This window comes from Nycticebus coucang, chromosome 17 (assembly GCF_027406575.1).
Source record: "Nycticebus coucang isolate mNycCou1 chromosome 17, mNycCou1.pri, whole genome shotgun sequence".
In the NCBI taxonomy this organism is placed as follows: Eukaryota; Metazoa; Chordata; class Mammalia; order Primates; family Lorisidae; genus Nycticebus; species Nycticebus coucang.
This window is the reverse complement of record NC_069796.1, coordinates 36,834,383-36,850,691: the sequence shown is the minus strand read 5'-3', so window position 1 is coordinate 36,850,691 and position 16,309 is coordinate 36,834,383. Positions and strand designations below refer to the sequence as shown.

Genomic DNA, 16,309 nt, shown 5'->3' with positions numbered 1-16,309 from the left:
AACTCCTGAGCTCAAATGATCCTCCTGCCTTGGCTTCCTAGAGCACTAGGATTACAGCTGTGAACCACTGTGCCTAGCCACAAAGGAGGATCTTGTGCCCTGAAGCATAACCTGATGTGGCCCATTTTGCAGTTACTCATTCTCTATGTACCAAGAAGCAGAAAACCAATTTCCAAAGCCAGGCTGCTGACTAGAAATAGATATAGCAGTGGCAGCATAAATGAGGAGGTGGGGCAAATACAGTAGCAGTGGTTCTCAACCTTCCTAATGTCCAGATGTATTTTTATTGTTACAAAGGAGTAGAGACCCACAGTTTGAGAACCTCTGGGAGTGCTGGGGTCTGTAATTGGGAAAGGCATGATTTGTCAAAAAGGGGCAGTCATTACTTAACTACAGTTGTTACATTGTGGGCCAGGAGTTTCCATTTTTCAAGAGAAATTGAAAATCCATAGTTTAATGTGAAATCTGACTTTTTTTACATGAATGTTTGAGCTAAGGAAATCTAATTTTTAGGCTTGGCGCCTGTAGCTCAGTGGTTAGGGCACCAGCCACATATACCAGGGCTGGCAGGTTTGAACCTGGCCTACTAAACAACAATGACGACAACAACAACAAAAACAGCCAGGTGTTGTGGTGGGCACCTATAGTCCTAGCTACTTGGGAGGCTAAGGCAAGAGAATCACTTAAGCACAAGAGTTTGAGGTTGCTGTGAGCTGTGACACTACAGCACTCTACAGAGGGTGACAAAGTGAGACTATCTCAAAAAAAAAATTTTTTTTTTAAATGCTGGCCACTAATTACAACTTTAAGAAAATATTGTGTAAAAAAAAAAAAAAAAGAAATACTATGTCAATTGAAAAAACACATCTGCACACTGTATCAATGTGTGACCTTTGCTCTGGATCAAGATCTTTGTTTCACAACTCAGGAAAAACAAGCTTATTCTTGTTGAGGTGAAATTTAGTGGGGCCCAAGTTCCCACTTTGTTGGGCTGGGATGCGCCTAAATTTACCACTATTCAAACCTGGTGAACTATCAGCTAAGAAATTAAGTTTTCTTTTGAAAATAGTTATGACTCATTATTTAGTCCAGTTAAATATTTATTTAATCCACTCACAGCAATAAGCCTTGCCCTGCTACATTTCTTTTAGCAACCACTTATTGGGTACCTACCTGATGTAACTTCTTAAACTTTTAGAATTTCCTTAACCTGTTTAAATGTCCCCCTTTTGATAAAGTTGTAAAATCTAATAAATTCCTTCCTTAAATTCATTTTTTGAAATATTAAAAACATTTTCCCTCACCTTCCACAGGTAAGATTATCACATGTTTTTTTGAACTATACATTCTGATATACTTTTTTTTTTTTTTTGTAGAGACAGAGTCTCACTTTACCGCCCTCGGTAGAGTGCCATGAGGTCACATAGCTCACAGCAACCTCCAGCTCTTGGGCTTACGCCATTCTCTTGCCTCAGCCTCCTGAGCAGCTGGGAATACAGGCGCCCGCCACAACACCCGGCTATTTTTTTTTTTTTTTTTTTGTAGAGACAGAGTCTCACTTTATCGCCCTTGGTAGAGTGCCATGGCATCGCACAGCTCACAGCAACCTCCAACTCCTAGGCTTAGGCGATTCTCTTGCCTCAGCCTCCCAAGTAGCTGGGATTATAGGCGCCCGCCACAACACCCGGCTATTTTTTTTTGTTGTTGCAGTTTGGCCGGGGCCGAGTTTGAACCCACCACCCTCGGCATGTGGGGCCGGCGCCCTACCCGCTGAGCCACAGGCGCCACCCCACCTGGCTATTTTTTTGTTGCAGTTTGGCCGGGGCTGGGTTTGAACCCACCACCCTCGGTATATGGGGCTGGCACCCTACTCACTGAGCCACAGGCGTCGCCCTTTTTTTTTTTTTTTTTTTTGAGACAGAGTCTCATTTGGTCACCCTTGGTAGAGTGCCATGGTGTCTTAGCTCACAGCAACCTCAAACTCTTGGGTTCAAATGATCCATTACCTCAGCCTTGAGAGTAGCTGAGACTACAGGCACCCGCCTCAACGCCCGGCTATTATTTAGAAACAGGGTGTTGCTCTGGCTCTGGCTGGTCTAGAACCTGTAAGCTCAGGCAATCCACCTGCCTTGGCCTCCCAAGTGCTAGGGTTACAGGCAGCCACCACACCCAGCCTGTGAATATGAATTTTAACAAGCTCACTGGAAATTCTGATGCACCTTAAAGTTTGAAAAGTGGTGTCATGTTCAATTCAGAAATAATGGAAGGATCAGTACTAATTTTTTTCTTTTGCTTCATGCCTCCTCATGGTCCTGTAACTATTTATTTAAAATTTTAATATTTTACCAGCTAAACAACAATGACAACTGCGATGAAAAAATAGCCAGGTGTTGTGGCGGGTGCCTGTAGTCCCAGCTATGTGGGAGGCTGAGGCAAGAGAATCATTTGACCCCAAGAGTTTGAGGTTGCTATGAGCTGTGATGCCATGGTACTCTATCAAGGGTGACATAGTATGACACTGTCTCAAAAAAAAAAATTTAATATTTTGTTCATCATAGATTTTTTCACATTAATTTCAACTTCTAAACATATTTTCATTTTATTTTTATTTTTATTTATTTAGAGACAGAGTCTCACCTTATCGTCCTCGGTGGAGTGCTGTGACGTCACAGCTCACAGCAACCTCCAACTCCTGGGCTTAGGCAATTCTCTTCCTTCAGCCTCCTGAGTAGCTGGGACTACAGGTGCCAGCCACAACGCCCGGCTATTTTTTTGTTGCAGTTTGGCCAGGATGGGTTTGGACCTGCCAAAGGTATATGGGGCCTGCGTCCTACCCACTGAATCACAGGTGCCGCCTAACTTCTAAAAATATTGCATTAAAAATATTATTTGTGGTCAGGAACAGTGGCTCACATCTGTAATCCTAGCACTTTAGGAGGCTGAGGCGGACCTACTGATGGGTGGATCACCTGAGCTGAGGAGTTCAAAACCAGCCTGAGCAAGAGCGACACTATATCTCTAAAAATAGCCGGGCATTGTGGCAGGTGCCTGTAGTCCCAGCTACTCCAGAGGCTGAGGCAAGAAAATCACTTGAACTCAAGAGCGAGGTTTGTGTGAGCTGTGATGCTAGGGCACTCTACCTAGGGCAACAGCTTAAGAATTTGTATCAAAAAAGAAAAAAAAAAGGCCTGGTGTGGTGGCTCATGCCTATAATCCCAGCACTTGGGAGGCTGAGGAGGGTGGATTGCCTGAGCTTATATGTTCGAGACCAGCCAGCACAAGAGTGGGACCCACATCCAAAAAAATAGCTGGGCATTGTGGTAGGTGCCAGTAGTCCCAGCTACTTGGGAGGCTGAGGTAAAAGAATCTCTTAAGCCCAAGAGTTTGAGGTTGCGGTGAGCTGTGACACCACAGCACTCTACTGAGGGTGACAAAGTGAGACTCTGTCTCAAAAAATGAATAAATAAATAAATAAAAACAAAAATAGCAGGTTGTTGTGGCGAGTGCCTGTAGTCCCAGCTACAGGGTGACAGAGTAAGCCTCTGTCTGAAAAAGAAAAAGGAAAACAGGAAAGAACAATGAAAATAAGCTATATACAAGTACACTTAACGGTATAAGTGAATTTCATAAACAAAATTGAGCAAAATATACCAAGACACACATGTTGTGTGATTAAAAAACAGGTAAAACTAATCTTTAACAGATTAGTTTTCCTGGTTTCCTTGGGAAAACAGTGACTGGAGGAGAGCTTCTGGGTTACTGGTAATGTTCTGTACCTTTTTCTGGATTCTGCTTACACAGGTGTATTTAATTTATGAAATTCATCGAGATAGACTAGAGTATTATGGCCTCAACACAGCTCACAGGAACCTCAAACTCTCAGTCAAGTGATCCTCTTGCCTCATCCTCTGGAGTAGCCGGTACTACGGGTGCCTCCCACCATGCCCAGTTAATTTTTCTATTTTCTCTTTTTTTTTTTTTTTGTAGAGACGGAGTCTCACTGTACCGCCCTCGGTAGAGTGCCGTGGCGTCACACGGCTCACAGCAACCTCTAACTCTTGGGCTTACGCGAATTTTTCTATTTTCAGTAGAGACAGGGTCTTACTCTTGCTCAGGTTTTGAACTCTTAACCTCAAATGATCCTCCCACCTCAGCCTCCCAAAGTGCTAGGATTACAGGGATGATGGCTGAGGGGCTCGTAGCTCAGTTGTTAGCCCACATGCACTGGGGCTGATGGGTTTGAACCCAGCCAGGGCCTGCTTAAAAAAAACAAAATACAAATTAAAGGATTACAGAAAGTAGCCACCATGCCCCACCAAGTTATGCATTTTTTTCTTTTTGAAACAGTTTCACTATGTCATCCTCAAAAGAATACTGTAGTGTCACAGCTCACAGGAACCTCAAATTCTTTGGCTTGAGAGATTTTCTTGCCTCAGCTTCCCAAGTAGCTGGAACTATAGGCACCCACCACAACACCCAGACAATTTTGTTGTTGTTGTCACTGTTGTTTAGCAGGCCCGGGCTGGGTTCGAACCCACCAATCCTGGTGCGTGTGGCTGGCGCCCTAACAATCGAGCTATGGGCACCAAGCCAAGCTATGCATTTTTTTTTTTTTTTTTTTGAGACAGAGCCTCAAGCTGTTGCCCTGGGTAGAGTGCTGTGGCATCACAGCTCACAGCAACCTCTAACTCCTGGGCTCAAGCAATTCTCCTGCTTCCGCCTCCCAAGTAGCTGGTACTACAGGCACCTGCCACAACGCCTGGCTATTTTTTGGTTGCAGCCATCATTGTTGTTTGGTGGGTCCAGGCTGCATTTGAACCCACCAGCTCAGGTGTATGTGGCTGGCGCCTTAGCCACTTAAGCCACAGGCGCCGAGCCAAGCTATGCATTTTTGATTCATGTACTTTTCTATATACCTCAATAAAAAGTTAATACCAAGGAAGATGAACAAGTGGCTAACAAACACATTAAAAAATATATTCAACATCCTTAGTCATTAGGGAAATGCAAGTGAAAGCCACAATGAGATACCACTTTATACTCACACGGATGCCTATAATTTAAAAAAAAAAAAGGAGTCTGGGCATGGTGGCTCACTTTTATAATCTTAGCACTCTAGGAGGCCAAGGTGGGTGGATTGCTTGAGCTTAGGAGTTGAAGACCAGCTGAGCAAGAGTGAGACCCCCCCCTACTGAAAAAAAAAGCAACAGAAAAATTAGCTGGGCATTGTGACGGGAATCTGTAGTCCCAACTACTAGGGAGGCTGAGGAGAGAGGACTGCTCATGCCCAAGCAAGAATTTGAAGTTGCTTTGAGCTATGACACCAAGGAAGTCTACCCAGTGCAACAGAGAGAGACTCTGTCTCAAAAAATAAATTAATTAATTAAATAGTAGAGAGACGGGAAAATAACAAGGGTTGGCAAGGATGGAGGAAGTGAAATCCATATACATTGCTGGTAGGAATGTAAAATGGTGTAACTACTGTAGAAAACAGTTTGGCAGCTCCTCAAAAAGTTAATTGTAGAATTACCACATGACCTGGCAATTTGCCTCCCAGGTATATACTCAAAATAATCAAAAACAGGTATTCAAATGAGTACTTGTAGATGAACATTCACAGAAGTGCTTTTTTTTTTTTTTTTTGAGAGACAGAGTCTCACTTTATCGCCCTTGGTAGAGTGCCGTGGCATCACAACTCAGAGCAACCTCCAACTCCTGGGCTTAGGCGATTCTCTTGCCTCAGCCTCCTGAGTAGCTAGGGACTATAGGCACCCTCCATAATGCCCAGGTATTTTTTTGTTGCAGTTTGGCCGGGGCCGGGCTTGAACCCACCACCCTCAGTATGGGGCTGGTGCCCAACCTACTCAGCCACAGGAGCTCTCCACAAAGGTGTTATTTTTTTTTCTATTGTTGCAGTTTGGCCGGGGTTGGGTTTGAACTCACCACCCTCAGCATATGGGGCCAGCACCCTACTCACTGAGCCACAGGCACCACCCTTTTTTTAGTTTTTTGAGATAGAGTTTCACTTTGTTACCCTTAGTGCTGTGGTATCATAGCTCACAGCAACCTCAAATCTTGGGCTTATGAAATTCTCTTGCCTCGGCTTCCCAAGTAGCTGGTAGTACAAGCACCTGCCATAACACCTAGCTATTTATTTTTAGAGACGAGGTCATGCTTTGGCTCAGGGACTCCATCAGCCTTGGCCTCCCAGAGTGCTAGGATGAAGTGCTGTTTATAATAACCAGAAGGTAGAAACAACTCAAATCTCCATTAATCAATGAATAGATTTTTTAAATGTGGCATAGGCCAAGCGTGGTGGCTCACGCCTGTAATCCCAGCACTTGGGAGGCTGAGGCGGGTGGATTACCTGAGCTCACAGCTCACAGGTTTGAGACCAGCCTGAGCAAGAGCAACACCCTGTCTCTAAAAATAGCCAGGTGTTGTGGCAGGCGCCTGTAGTCCTTGCTACTTGGGAGGCTGAGGCAAGAGAATTGTGTAAGCCTAACAGTTTGAGGTTGCTGTGAGCTGTGATGCGACAGCACTCTACTGAGGGTGACATAGTTAGACTCTTGTCTCAAAAAAAAAGAAAAAGGAATCTGAATCTGAATGGTATAGGAAAATGGGTTTAGAAGATGGAATCAGGGAGACCAGTAAGGAGCCTTGGTGGGAGAGAGTGGATGGTGGCTTGAGCTAAGGAGGTTGTAACAGACATGGGAAAAATGTGGACAGATTTCAGATGTTGAGGACTTGCGAGGACCTGTTGGATTAAACATATAATACAAAAGAGGGTGGCACCTGTGGCTCAAAGGAGTAGGGCGCCGGCCCCATATACCAGAGGTGGTGGGTTCAAACCCAGTCCCGGCCAAAAACTGCAAAAAAAACAAAACAAAAAACCCCCCACCATATAATACAAAAGAAAGCAAAAAATTAAGAATGACTTGTGGAATTTTTCCTTTGAAGGATGTTGTTCCATTATCCCATGTTGGAGACCCTAAATCCTAGGATGCAGGGGCTTCCTCCAGGTGTGGGATATATCCCACCTTAGTATTTTTGAGTGAGAGACAGAGTCAGAGAGTCAGCCCTTTCTACTCTTCTAGCAATTGCAACAGTTCCCATGTAAGGTATTTTAAAATTATTTTTAATGGAAGACTCAAAGTTGTTACTCTCATTTAGTACTCCTTTGCCCATCCTCAACTCTCTGGTAATGATACTAGCCCTGCCCAGGACATAGTTCAGTCCAGCATCCTGTCCCTCGTGGGGTCATCAGGCTTAGCTTTACACAGCCTTCCTCCCCTGCCTCCTGAGCCTTCCTCTCCTGCCTCTCTTTAAACACCCATCTCTTCTTGGGCCTTATCTATTCTGCCCAGGTTGTGATGGCTACAGACTGCCTGTCCTGCTGGGCTTCTTTCTTTCCATACTTACTCCTAAAGGCCTTTTGTGCTACCCTAAGACTTTCTGAAGGTTATGTCAGGAATACCTTTCCACCCTACTTTATGACTTGGTACTCCCAGACAGCTACTCTGACCTTATGTGAGCCTCACCTGGTCACTTCTTCTACAGGAGAACCCCTTCCCACAGAGGGCCGGCTCATGAACAGCTGTATCCAGGCCAGGAGGAAGTGCCAGGCTGATCCCACATGCAACGCGGCCTATCACCACCTGGATTCCTGCACTTCTAGTATAAGCACCCCGTTGCCCTCAGAGGAGCCTTCAGTCCTTGCAGACTGCCTAGAGGCAGCACAGCAACTCAGGAACAGCTCTCTGAAAGGCTGCACGTGCCACCGTCGCATGAAGAACCAAGCTACCTGCTTGAATATCTATTGGACCGTTCACCGTGCCCACAATCTTGGTGAGGCCAGAGGGACCTAAGCTAGGGAAGATGGCCCTTGGGGATTATTTTGTAATCCTACAGGATATAGGCCACATGGGGGATAATAATGAACCATTTGACATCAGGGAGAAGTGGAGGGAGGAGTTGACAGTATCCTTTTGGGCCCTCAACAACTGCCCTCTCTTCTCCCTACTGGCAGCAGGTAGCTTCCACTTGGCAGAGCTCTGACCAGGCCGAGGCCCAATCTGGGAGCTCCTGGAGTATAAGAGTTTGGAGAAGAGGTGGGGAAAAGAGTCTTAACCCATAAACAGGCTCCAAAGTCCATGTAATCCACAAGCTACCTTGGAGGTAGCATCTTGGTCCAGTTTTTAACAGAAAAGATACTCATTAAGCAGACAGGAGATCATAAGAGAGAGAAGGCACAGAAAGAGCCAAAGAGAGGAGCTTCCTCTGATTCTTTCCATAGACTCCTCTCTTGATTAGTCAGCTTTGGCTGGATTATGTGGTGGTAGCCAAACAGTGACTTGCAATACCAAGGTTTAGTTCTTTCTTGTGTACTGTATTGGCTGTTTCGTATGTCTTCTTCATTCTGGGATCCCGGAAAAAGGTGTAGCATTTCTCTGGAATTTTCCTTTCTCATGGCAGAAGGAAATAAGCATTAGTAGAACCATTTGATTTTTTTTTTTTTTTCTTAGAGATAGAGTCTCACTCAGTCGTCCTAGGATTGAGTGCTATGGTGTCATAGCTCACAGCAACCTCAAACTCCTGGACTCGAGGGATTCTCTTGTCTCAGCCTCCCGAGTAGATGGGACTTTAGGCGCCTGCCACAACATAGGACTAGTTGTTTTTTTGTTTTGTTTTGTTTTTTTTTTTCAGTTTTGGCCAGGGCTGGGTTTGAACCCACCCCATACTGGCCGGCACCCTACTACTTTGAGCCACAGGCACCATGCAACACCAGGCTAGTTTTTAGAGATGGGATCTCGCTCTTGCTCAGGCTGGTCTCAAACTCCTGAGCTCTGGCAAACCACCTGCCTCAGACTCCAGGAGTGCTGGGATTACAGGCGCGAGCCACCTGGCCCGGCCATTTGATATGTTTTTTTTTTTTTTTTGTAGAGACAGTGTCTCAGTTTATGGCCCTCGGTAGAGTCCCCAGGCATCACACAGCTCACAGCAACCTCCAACTCCCGGGCCTAAGGGATTCTCTTGCCTCAGCCTCCCGAGTAGCTGGGACTACAGGCACCCACCACAACGCCCAGCCATTTCTTGGTTTGCAGTTCAGCCAGGGCCGGGTTTGAACCCGCCACCCTCAGTATATGGGGCCGGCGCCCTACCGACTGAGCCACAGGCGCTGCCCCATTTGATATGTTTTAAAGCTTCCACTCAGATCTTAAATACACTACTGTTTACATTCTACTGACAGAGCAAAGCACATAGCCAAGCCTGACATCACGGGTGGGGAAGTATGCTCTCCCACAGGGAGATATTGAAAATCACCTGGTCAATTGGGCTGGTGGCTACACTTATAATCCCAGCATTTTGGGAGGCTGAGGCGGGCAGATTGCTCAAGCTCGGGAGTTCAAAACCAGCCTGAGCAAGAGCAAGATCCTCTCTCTACTAAAAAGAGAAAAACTAGCCTAGCATTGTGGCAGGTGCCTATAGTTCCAGCTATTCGGGAGGCTGAGGCGGGAGGATCACTTGAACCTAGGAGTTTGATGTTACTGTGAACTATGATGCCATGTCAGTCTGCCCAGGGCCACAGAGTGAGATTGTCTCAAAAACAAACAAAAAAAAAAGGAAAACCACATGGTAACAAGTGAAGTTATTCAATCTTATAGAGAGGGCAAAGAGTCACTGGAAGCAATAATACAACCTACCATATGGCACCACTTGGTCAAAATATTCATTTTCTTTTCTTCCACAAGTAAAATATACCCACCCACTTTCCAGGGAAGATGTCCTAAAAGTTCTACCCAAACATGACTTCAGGCTTTCAAATCTAGGATCTCATGATAGTTTCTGTACTGGGTCTGGATGTGGCTCCTCTTGATCTAGAAACCTACAAACTAAAAAGACAAGTCATCTGTCTACTCTACATACTCAGCATACAAATGAAACAGGATAACCACAGTAAACACTCTTAGTAAGGGAAGGAATAGGAAGCACGCAGCAGACATTGATTCATAGCAATTTGGAAATCCTGCTAGACAAACATTGCAAATCCCTGGGAAAGGAGGTTGTTCTTTGATAAGGTCATGTTTGGGCTGGGCACCATGGCTCACGCCTGTGATCCAAGCACTCTGGGAGGCCGAGGCAGGTGGATTGCCTGAGTTCACAAGTTGGAGACCAGCCTGAGCCAGAGCAAGACGTCACCTTTAAAAACAGCCAGGCGTTGACTTGGCGCCTGTAGCTCAGTGGTTATGGCACTGGCTACATACACCAGAGCTGGTAGGTTTGAACCTAGCCAGGGTCTGCTAAATAACAATGACAACTACTACAACAACAAATACCTGGGCGTTGTGGCGGGCGCCTATAGTCCCAGCTACTTGGGAGGCTAAGGCAAGAAGAATCGCTTAAGCCCAAAAGTTTGAGGTTGCTGTGAGCTATGAGGATGCCATAGCACTCTACGCAAGATGACAGAGTGAGACTCTGTCTAAATAAGTAGATAAATAAATGAATACAGCCCTGTTTTTGCTCTGTGGGAGTAGTTGCCCAATTTCCATGTTGCCAGGGCTCTTGGCCCAGCCTTCTGTGAGGTCCTTCTTCTTCCATTATTCTCTCTGGGCACATTTGAAAAGAGCACTGGGGACCACAACCTCTTTGGGAACTGAGCAGCATTCTCAGCCTGCTTCCTGCCTGAGAAATGTGGGAGCACTTTAAGTCTCACATAGTTACAGTCTCTTTTAATCCAGGCTGGTAGTTCTTAGCAGCACAACACTCTGAATACATAATTGCTTCTTATATCTTTGGTTTCTATTATCTCAGGATCCAGTAGCCTTTCCCAATGCAAGACATACATCTTTTTCTAGACCTAATTAGAAGTACCTTGCCCTTATCAGGCTTCTGTGGAAGAGCTACTACTTTAGTTTTTTTTTTTACTGAATACATTTGTCCAACTGGCAGGATTTATTGGGTACCATCTTAAGTCAATTAAGAGAGCTCCACAAATGGCATGATATTCACATACTTAATTTGCTCTTTTTCCAAGGCTGAATTGTAATGAAACATATCATTCAAAGCATTTTTCATTTTTATCTTTTACCTTTTGATTATGATAAACAGCTGCATTTCTTAATCTTGCAAGTCCTGAAATTTCTAGATCCTTTTTTGCATTTCCACTCTCCTTGTGAACTGGCTGATTCTTTCCTGAACTTGTATCTTTTGTGTAGTACCTTGCCAAATGCAGCCAATGGCATCAAAACATACTAGTAACCTTCTTCTTAGTTTCTTCCCCTTACAGCACAAGTTCATTCAGTGTTTCATCTTCCTTCCAAGTTATACAAGCAACAATTTTACCAAATGCTTTGCCACTGCATAATAAGGCCTGCCATCTTTCCAGCACCCAGTAACCGTTTCTTCACCACCCCCTGCCCAGTCCTAAAGCTAATGCCACACATATTAGGTCTTTTTATTACTGTAGCACTCCTCTTCTAGGTACCAATTGTATTTTTAGTAAGAATTTGCTAGGTTATGCTGCAGTAACAATCAAGCAATCCCTAAATTTCTGGATTTCAACTATAAAAATGCATTCCTTGCTCATGTTACACATCTAATACAGGTCTCCATGAGTTGGCTCTGTCTCTTTTCTTTTCTTTCTTTTTTTCTTTTTTAGAGACAGAGTTTCACTTTGCCGCCCTCGGTAGGGTGCCGTGGCATCCCAGCACACAGCAACCTCCAGCTCTTGGGCTTAGGCGATTCTCTTGCCTCAGCCTCCCAAGTAGCTGGGACTACAGGCGCCTGCCACAACGCCCAGCTATGTTTTTTGTTGCAGTTTGGCCGGGGCCGAGTTTGAACCCGCCACCCTCGGTATATGGGGCCAGTGCCCTACTCACTGAGCTACAGGCACCGCCCTTCTTTTCTTTCTTATTTATTTATTTATTTATTCATTTGTTTTGCAGTTTTTGGCAGGGGCTGGATTTGAACCCGCCACCTCTGGCATATGGGGCCGGCACTGCCCTACTCCTTTGAGCCACAGGCGCTGCCCTTTTTTTTTTTTTTTTTTGAGACAGAACCTCAAGCTGTCACCCTGGGTACAGTGCCATGGCATTACAGCTCACAGCAACCTCCAACTCCTGGGCTCAAGCGATTCTCCTGCTTTAGCCTCCCAAGTATCTGGGACTATAGGCCCCCGCCACAATGCCCGGCTATTTTTTGGTTGCAGCCGTCATTGTTGTTTGGTGGGCCCGGCCTGGATTTAAACCCGCCAGCTCAGGCATATGTGGCTGGCACCTTTGCTGCTTGAGCCACAGGCACTGAGCCTCTTCTTCTTCTTTTTTTTTTTTTTTTTTTTGAGACAGCCTCAAGCTCTCACCCTGGGTAGAGTGCTGTGGCATCACAGCTCACAGCAACCTCCAACTCCTGGGCTCAAGCTTTTCTCCTGCCTCTGCTTCCCAAGTAGCTGGGGTTACAGGCACCTGCCACAACGCCTGGCTATTTTTTTGGTTGCAGACGTCATTGTTGTTTGGCGGGCCCGGGATAGATTTGAACTTGCCAGCTCAGGTGTGTGTGGCTGGCACCTTAGCTGCTTGAGCCACAGGTGCCGAGCCATCTGTCTCTTTTCTATTTGTCTTCTTCTGAAGACCCAGGCTGGTAGAAGGAAAAGAGTAAGAGCAGAACCATGTGAGTGTTCTTTTTTTTTTCCCCTTCTTTCCTTTTTTGTTTTTGTTTTTTGAGACAGAGTCTATGTCACCCTTGGTAGAGTTTCGTGTTGTCACAGCTCACAGCAACCTCCAACTACTAGGCTTAAGTGATTCTCTTGCCTCAGCCTCCCAAATAACTGGGACAACAGGCACCCACCACAACACCTGGCTATTTTTTGGTTGTAGTTGTCATTATTGTTTGGCAGGCCCAGGCTAGGTTCGAACCCGCCAGCTCCAGTGTATGTGGCTGGTGTCTTAGCTGCTGAGCTATAGGCACCAAGCCCATGTAAGTGTTCTTAAAGCATCTGCTCAGATGTGATTTATATCACTCAGCTCACAATCCACAGGCCAGAGCAAGTCACATGGCCATGTCTACCATCAGTAGGGTGGGGAAGTGTATGCCTCTCAGAGTAGGAGTGAAAGTCACATGGCCCACATGGCAGGTAGCAAATACTTGGAAACAATAATACAGCTTACCACACTTCTGGTTCCCTGCTTTCTACTCCCCATCCTAATTATTTCTCTTTCAGATATTCCCCTAAGATGAGACTTTTTTTCAAATCCTCTCACCTCTCTACTTTTACTGAGAGGACTCCTAGGTCTTCCCAATTGTCTAGACTATCCTCTCCTGTTTGCCTAACATTATCCATATTTCTCTTCTCCTAGAGATACATTTACAAAGGTTTATTGGGAGACATCCCTGAAAGTTTAGTTCACTCACCTCTCTCTTCCAACAAGATTTATTAATCAACATTACTGAGCCCCTACTTCTTTTTTTTTTGAGACAGAGTCTCAAGCTGTTGCCCTGGGTAGAGTGCCGTGGCGTCATAGCTTATAGCAACCTCCAACTCTTGACTCAAGCGATCCTCTTGTCTCAGTTTTTCTATTTTAGTAGAGAGGGGTGTCTCACTTTTGCTCAGGCTGGTCTCAAACTCGTGAGCTCAAGCAATCCACCCTCCTCAGCCTCCCAGAGTGTTAGGATTAGAGGCATGAACCACCACCTGGCTAGAGCCCCTACTTTTTTTTTTTTAGACAGAGTCTCATTATCTCACCCTCAGTAGAGTGCTTTGGCATCACAGCTCACAGCAACCTCAAACTCTTGGTCTTAAATGATTCTCTTGCCTCAGCCTCCCAAGTAGCTGGGACTACAGGCACTCACCACAATGCCTGGCTGTTTTTGTTGTTGTCACTGTTGTTTAGCAGGCTGGGGCCATGTTTGAACCCATCAGCCCCCGTGCATGTGGCCAGCACCCTTAACCACTGAGCTATGGGCACCAAGCCAAGAAACTCTACTTCTTATATGAACTATAAAGTTTTTGGGGTTTTTTTTTTTGAGACAGTCTCCCTCTGCTGCCCTGGGTTTCTGCCGCCCTGGGTAGAGTGCCATTACATCATCATGGCTTATAGCAACCTCAAGCTCTTGGGCTCAAGAGCTCCTCTTGCCTCAGCCTCCCAAGTAGCTAGGACTACAGGTGCCCACAATAACCACTAGTTTTTTCTACTTTTAGTAAAGACAGGGTCTCTCTCTTGCTCAGGCTGCTTTCAAACTCCTCAGCTCAAGCAATCCACTTTCCAGAATGCTAGGATTACAGGCGTGAGCCACCTCACCCAGCCTATACAGCTATGTTTTTTTTTTTTTTTTTGAGACAGTCTCACTTTATCACCCTTGGTAGAGTGCCGTAGCATCATAGCTCACAACAATCTCAAACTCTTGGGCTCAAACGATTCTCTTGCCGTAGCCTCCCAAGTAGCTGGGACTGCAGGCTCCCTCCACAACACATGGCTATTTTTAGAGATGAGGTCTCACTCTGGCTCACCTCAGATGAGGTCTCACTCTGGTCTTGTGAACTCATGCAATCCACCCACCTATCAGAGAGCTAGGATTACAGGCATGAGCCACCACACCCGGCCCTATACAGCTATTTTATAAGACCTAATAAGTACCTTTAAGCAGTGCAGAGCCCCATGGGGGTGACTGAGGTGTTTTTGCTTCAAGATCATTGTGTCTTTTTCTTCTGTTTTTCTCAATCAGGTTCAATTCAGTACCTGGTCTCACTTCCATTTCTTCTGTATGCCATGCATCTCCACAGCCAAGCAGCTGGGCCTGAACAGGGAGTCCACCACTGTTCCTTTCCTAATAGCAGGAGAAAACAAGTCAGAGTCTCCTTGCCTGATTTTGTACCCACAGGTCGTATGTCCAGCAGTTAGAAGCAGACTCTGAAATCAGATAGTCCTGATTTCAAATTCCAGCTCCACTTCTTAGCTTAATTGAGCCTGAGCAAGATACTTAACCTTTGTCATCCTCTATTTCTTCTTACCTACTGAAAGGTTTTTAGGAGGATGGAATGAGTTGTATATATATGTCACTTATACCATAGTGCTTAGCACATGATATGCTCAACAAATGGTAGCTTTTATTATTCTTACCAACTTATTTGTGGAGCCCAACCTACACCTTTATGGCCCTGCATTTCTCTCATCTCTGCACAACTGGCAGCTAGTTTGGGAGAGGCTGTGCCTTTTCCTTTTCTCCATAGGGCTTTGAGGTCTGACCCAGCAACTTCAGCCCTTCCTGTTGCCACCCTACCCCAGCTCTCAGCATGCTGGTGCTTCCCACCTTGTCTCTAGGTGAATATGAGCTGGACATCTCCCCCTATGAAGACACAGTGACCAGCAAACCCTGGAAAATCAATCTCAACAAACTGAACATGCTCAAACCAGGTGTGGAGGGCAAGCTTAGGCTGGGAATTGGGGGGCTGGTCCTGGACTCCAAGGGAAAGGTGGCTAGTGGGGAACACAAGCTGGAAGGCTTACAGGGGAAGAGTTTCTAGCCTGCCAGGTGACTAAAGAAGACTGTCAGGGTGGAAGACTGAGCTGTGGTACATGGTCTTGTCTCATAGGAGTCATCATCTGAGAACAGCAGTTATTAGGGAGGCATTTGAAGAGAGACCATTAGGGCTCCGTGCTTTAAAAAGGCAGGTCTCTACACAGGGTATGGTGGGAGTGGCAGCAGTCTCAGAAAAAAAATGTACTGAAATGGAGTATTTACCCGCATTCAAGGCAGCTAGGAAAGTAGCTTTTTTGTCCCTAAAGACTCGGAAATTGCTTGTTTTCAACCATTCTAATGGGATGGACGAGGTATTGGGTAGGAAAAATAGTGAGAGAGAATGTGACTCCACACAGGGGTGACTCAGGGTGGGGAGCCATCTGTCTGGCAAGGACTGTGATGCATGTTTTTCAGGAAAGTGAGGCTTGACTTAATTGAGACTGCACACACATGCACTCTTTTGAGAAAGATATGAGCTTTGCTGTTATTTCTATATATTAGAGTTAGTATTTTGAGAAAATAAGTTTGAGATTTATACAACAAACTCTTAGTTATAAGGAATCAGTGAATCACCTGTTCCAGTTGATTTCCTGGCTGCTGGAATATTCTGTTAATAGAAATAATCCCATAATTTCCTGAAACTCAAAATATGAAGAACAGAGTGTGCATGAATCAGTAAATGAAAGAAGGGTAGGTGACATTAAAACTGAACAGAATACACAGGTGCCAGCCACACTAGAAGCCTGAATAGAATTTGGTTATATCTCTTTTGGACATTTAGAAAGTGCTTTAGAAT

The 16,309-nt window shown here is 45.3% G+C and overlaps 1 protein-coding gene across 1 annotated transcript in view; it reads left to right on the top strand.

Annotated features, from left to right (window-relative positions):
* The window catches only part of GFRA3 (GDNF family receptor alpha 3), a 32,009-nt gene that overhangs the window by 2,060 nt on the left and 13,640 nt on the right, over window positions 1-16,309 (top strand). Inside the window, exons 2-3 of the mRNA XM_053566047.1 lie at window positions 7,561-7,848; window positions 15,315-15,407. Coding sequence (XP_053422022.1) covers window positions 7,561-7,848; window positions 15,315-15,407 — 381 coding nt within the window. The remainder of the gene's footprint in view (window positions 1-7,560; window positions 7,849-15,314; window positions 15,408-16,309) is intronic.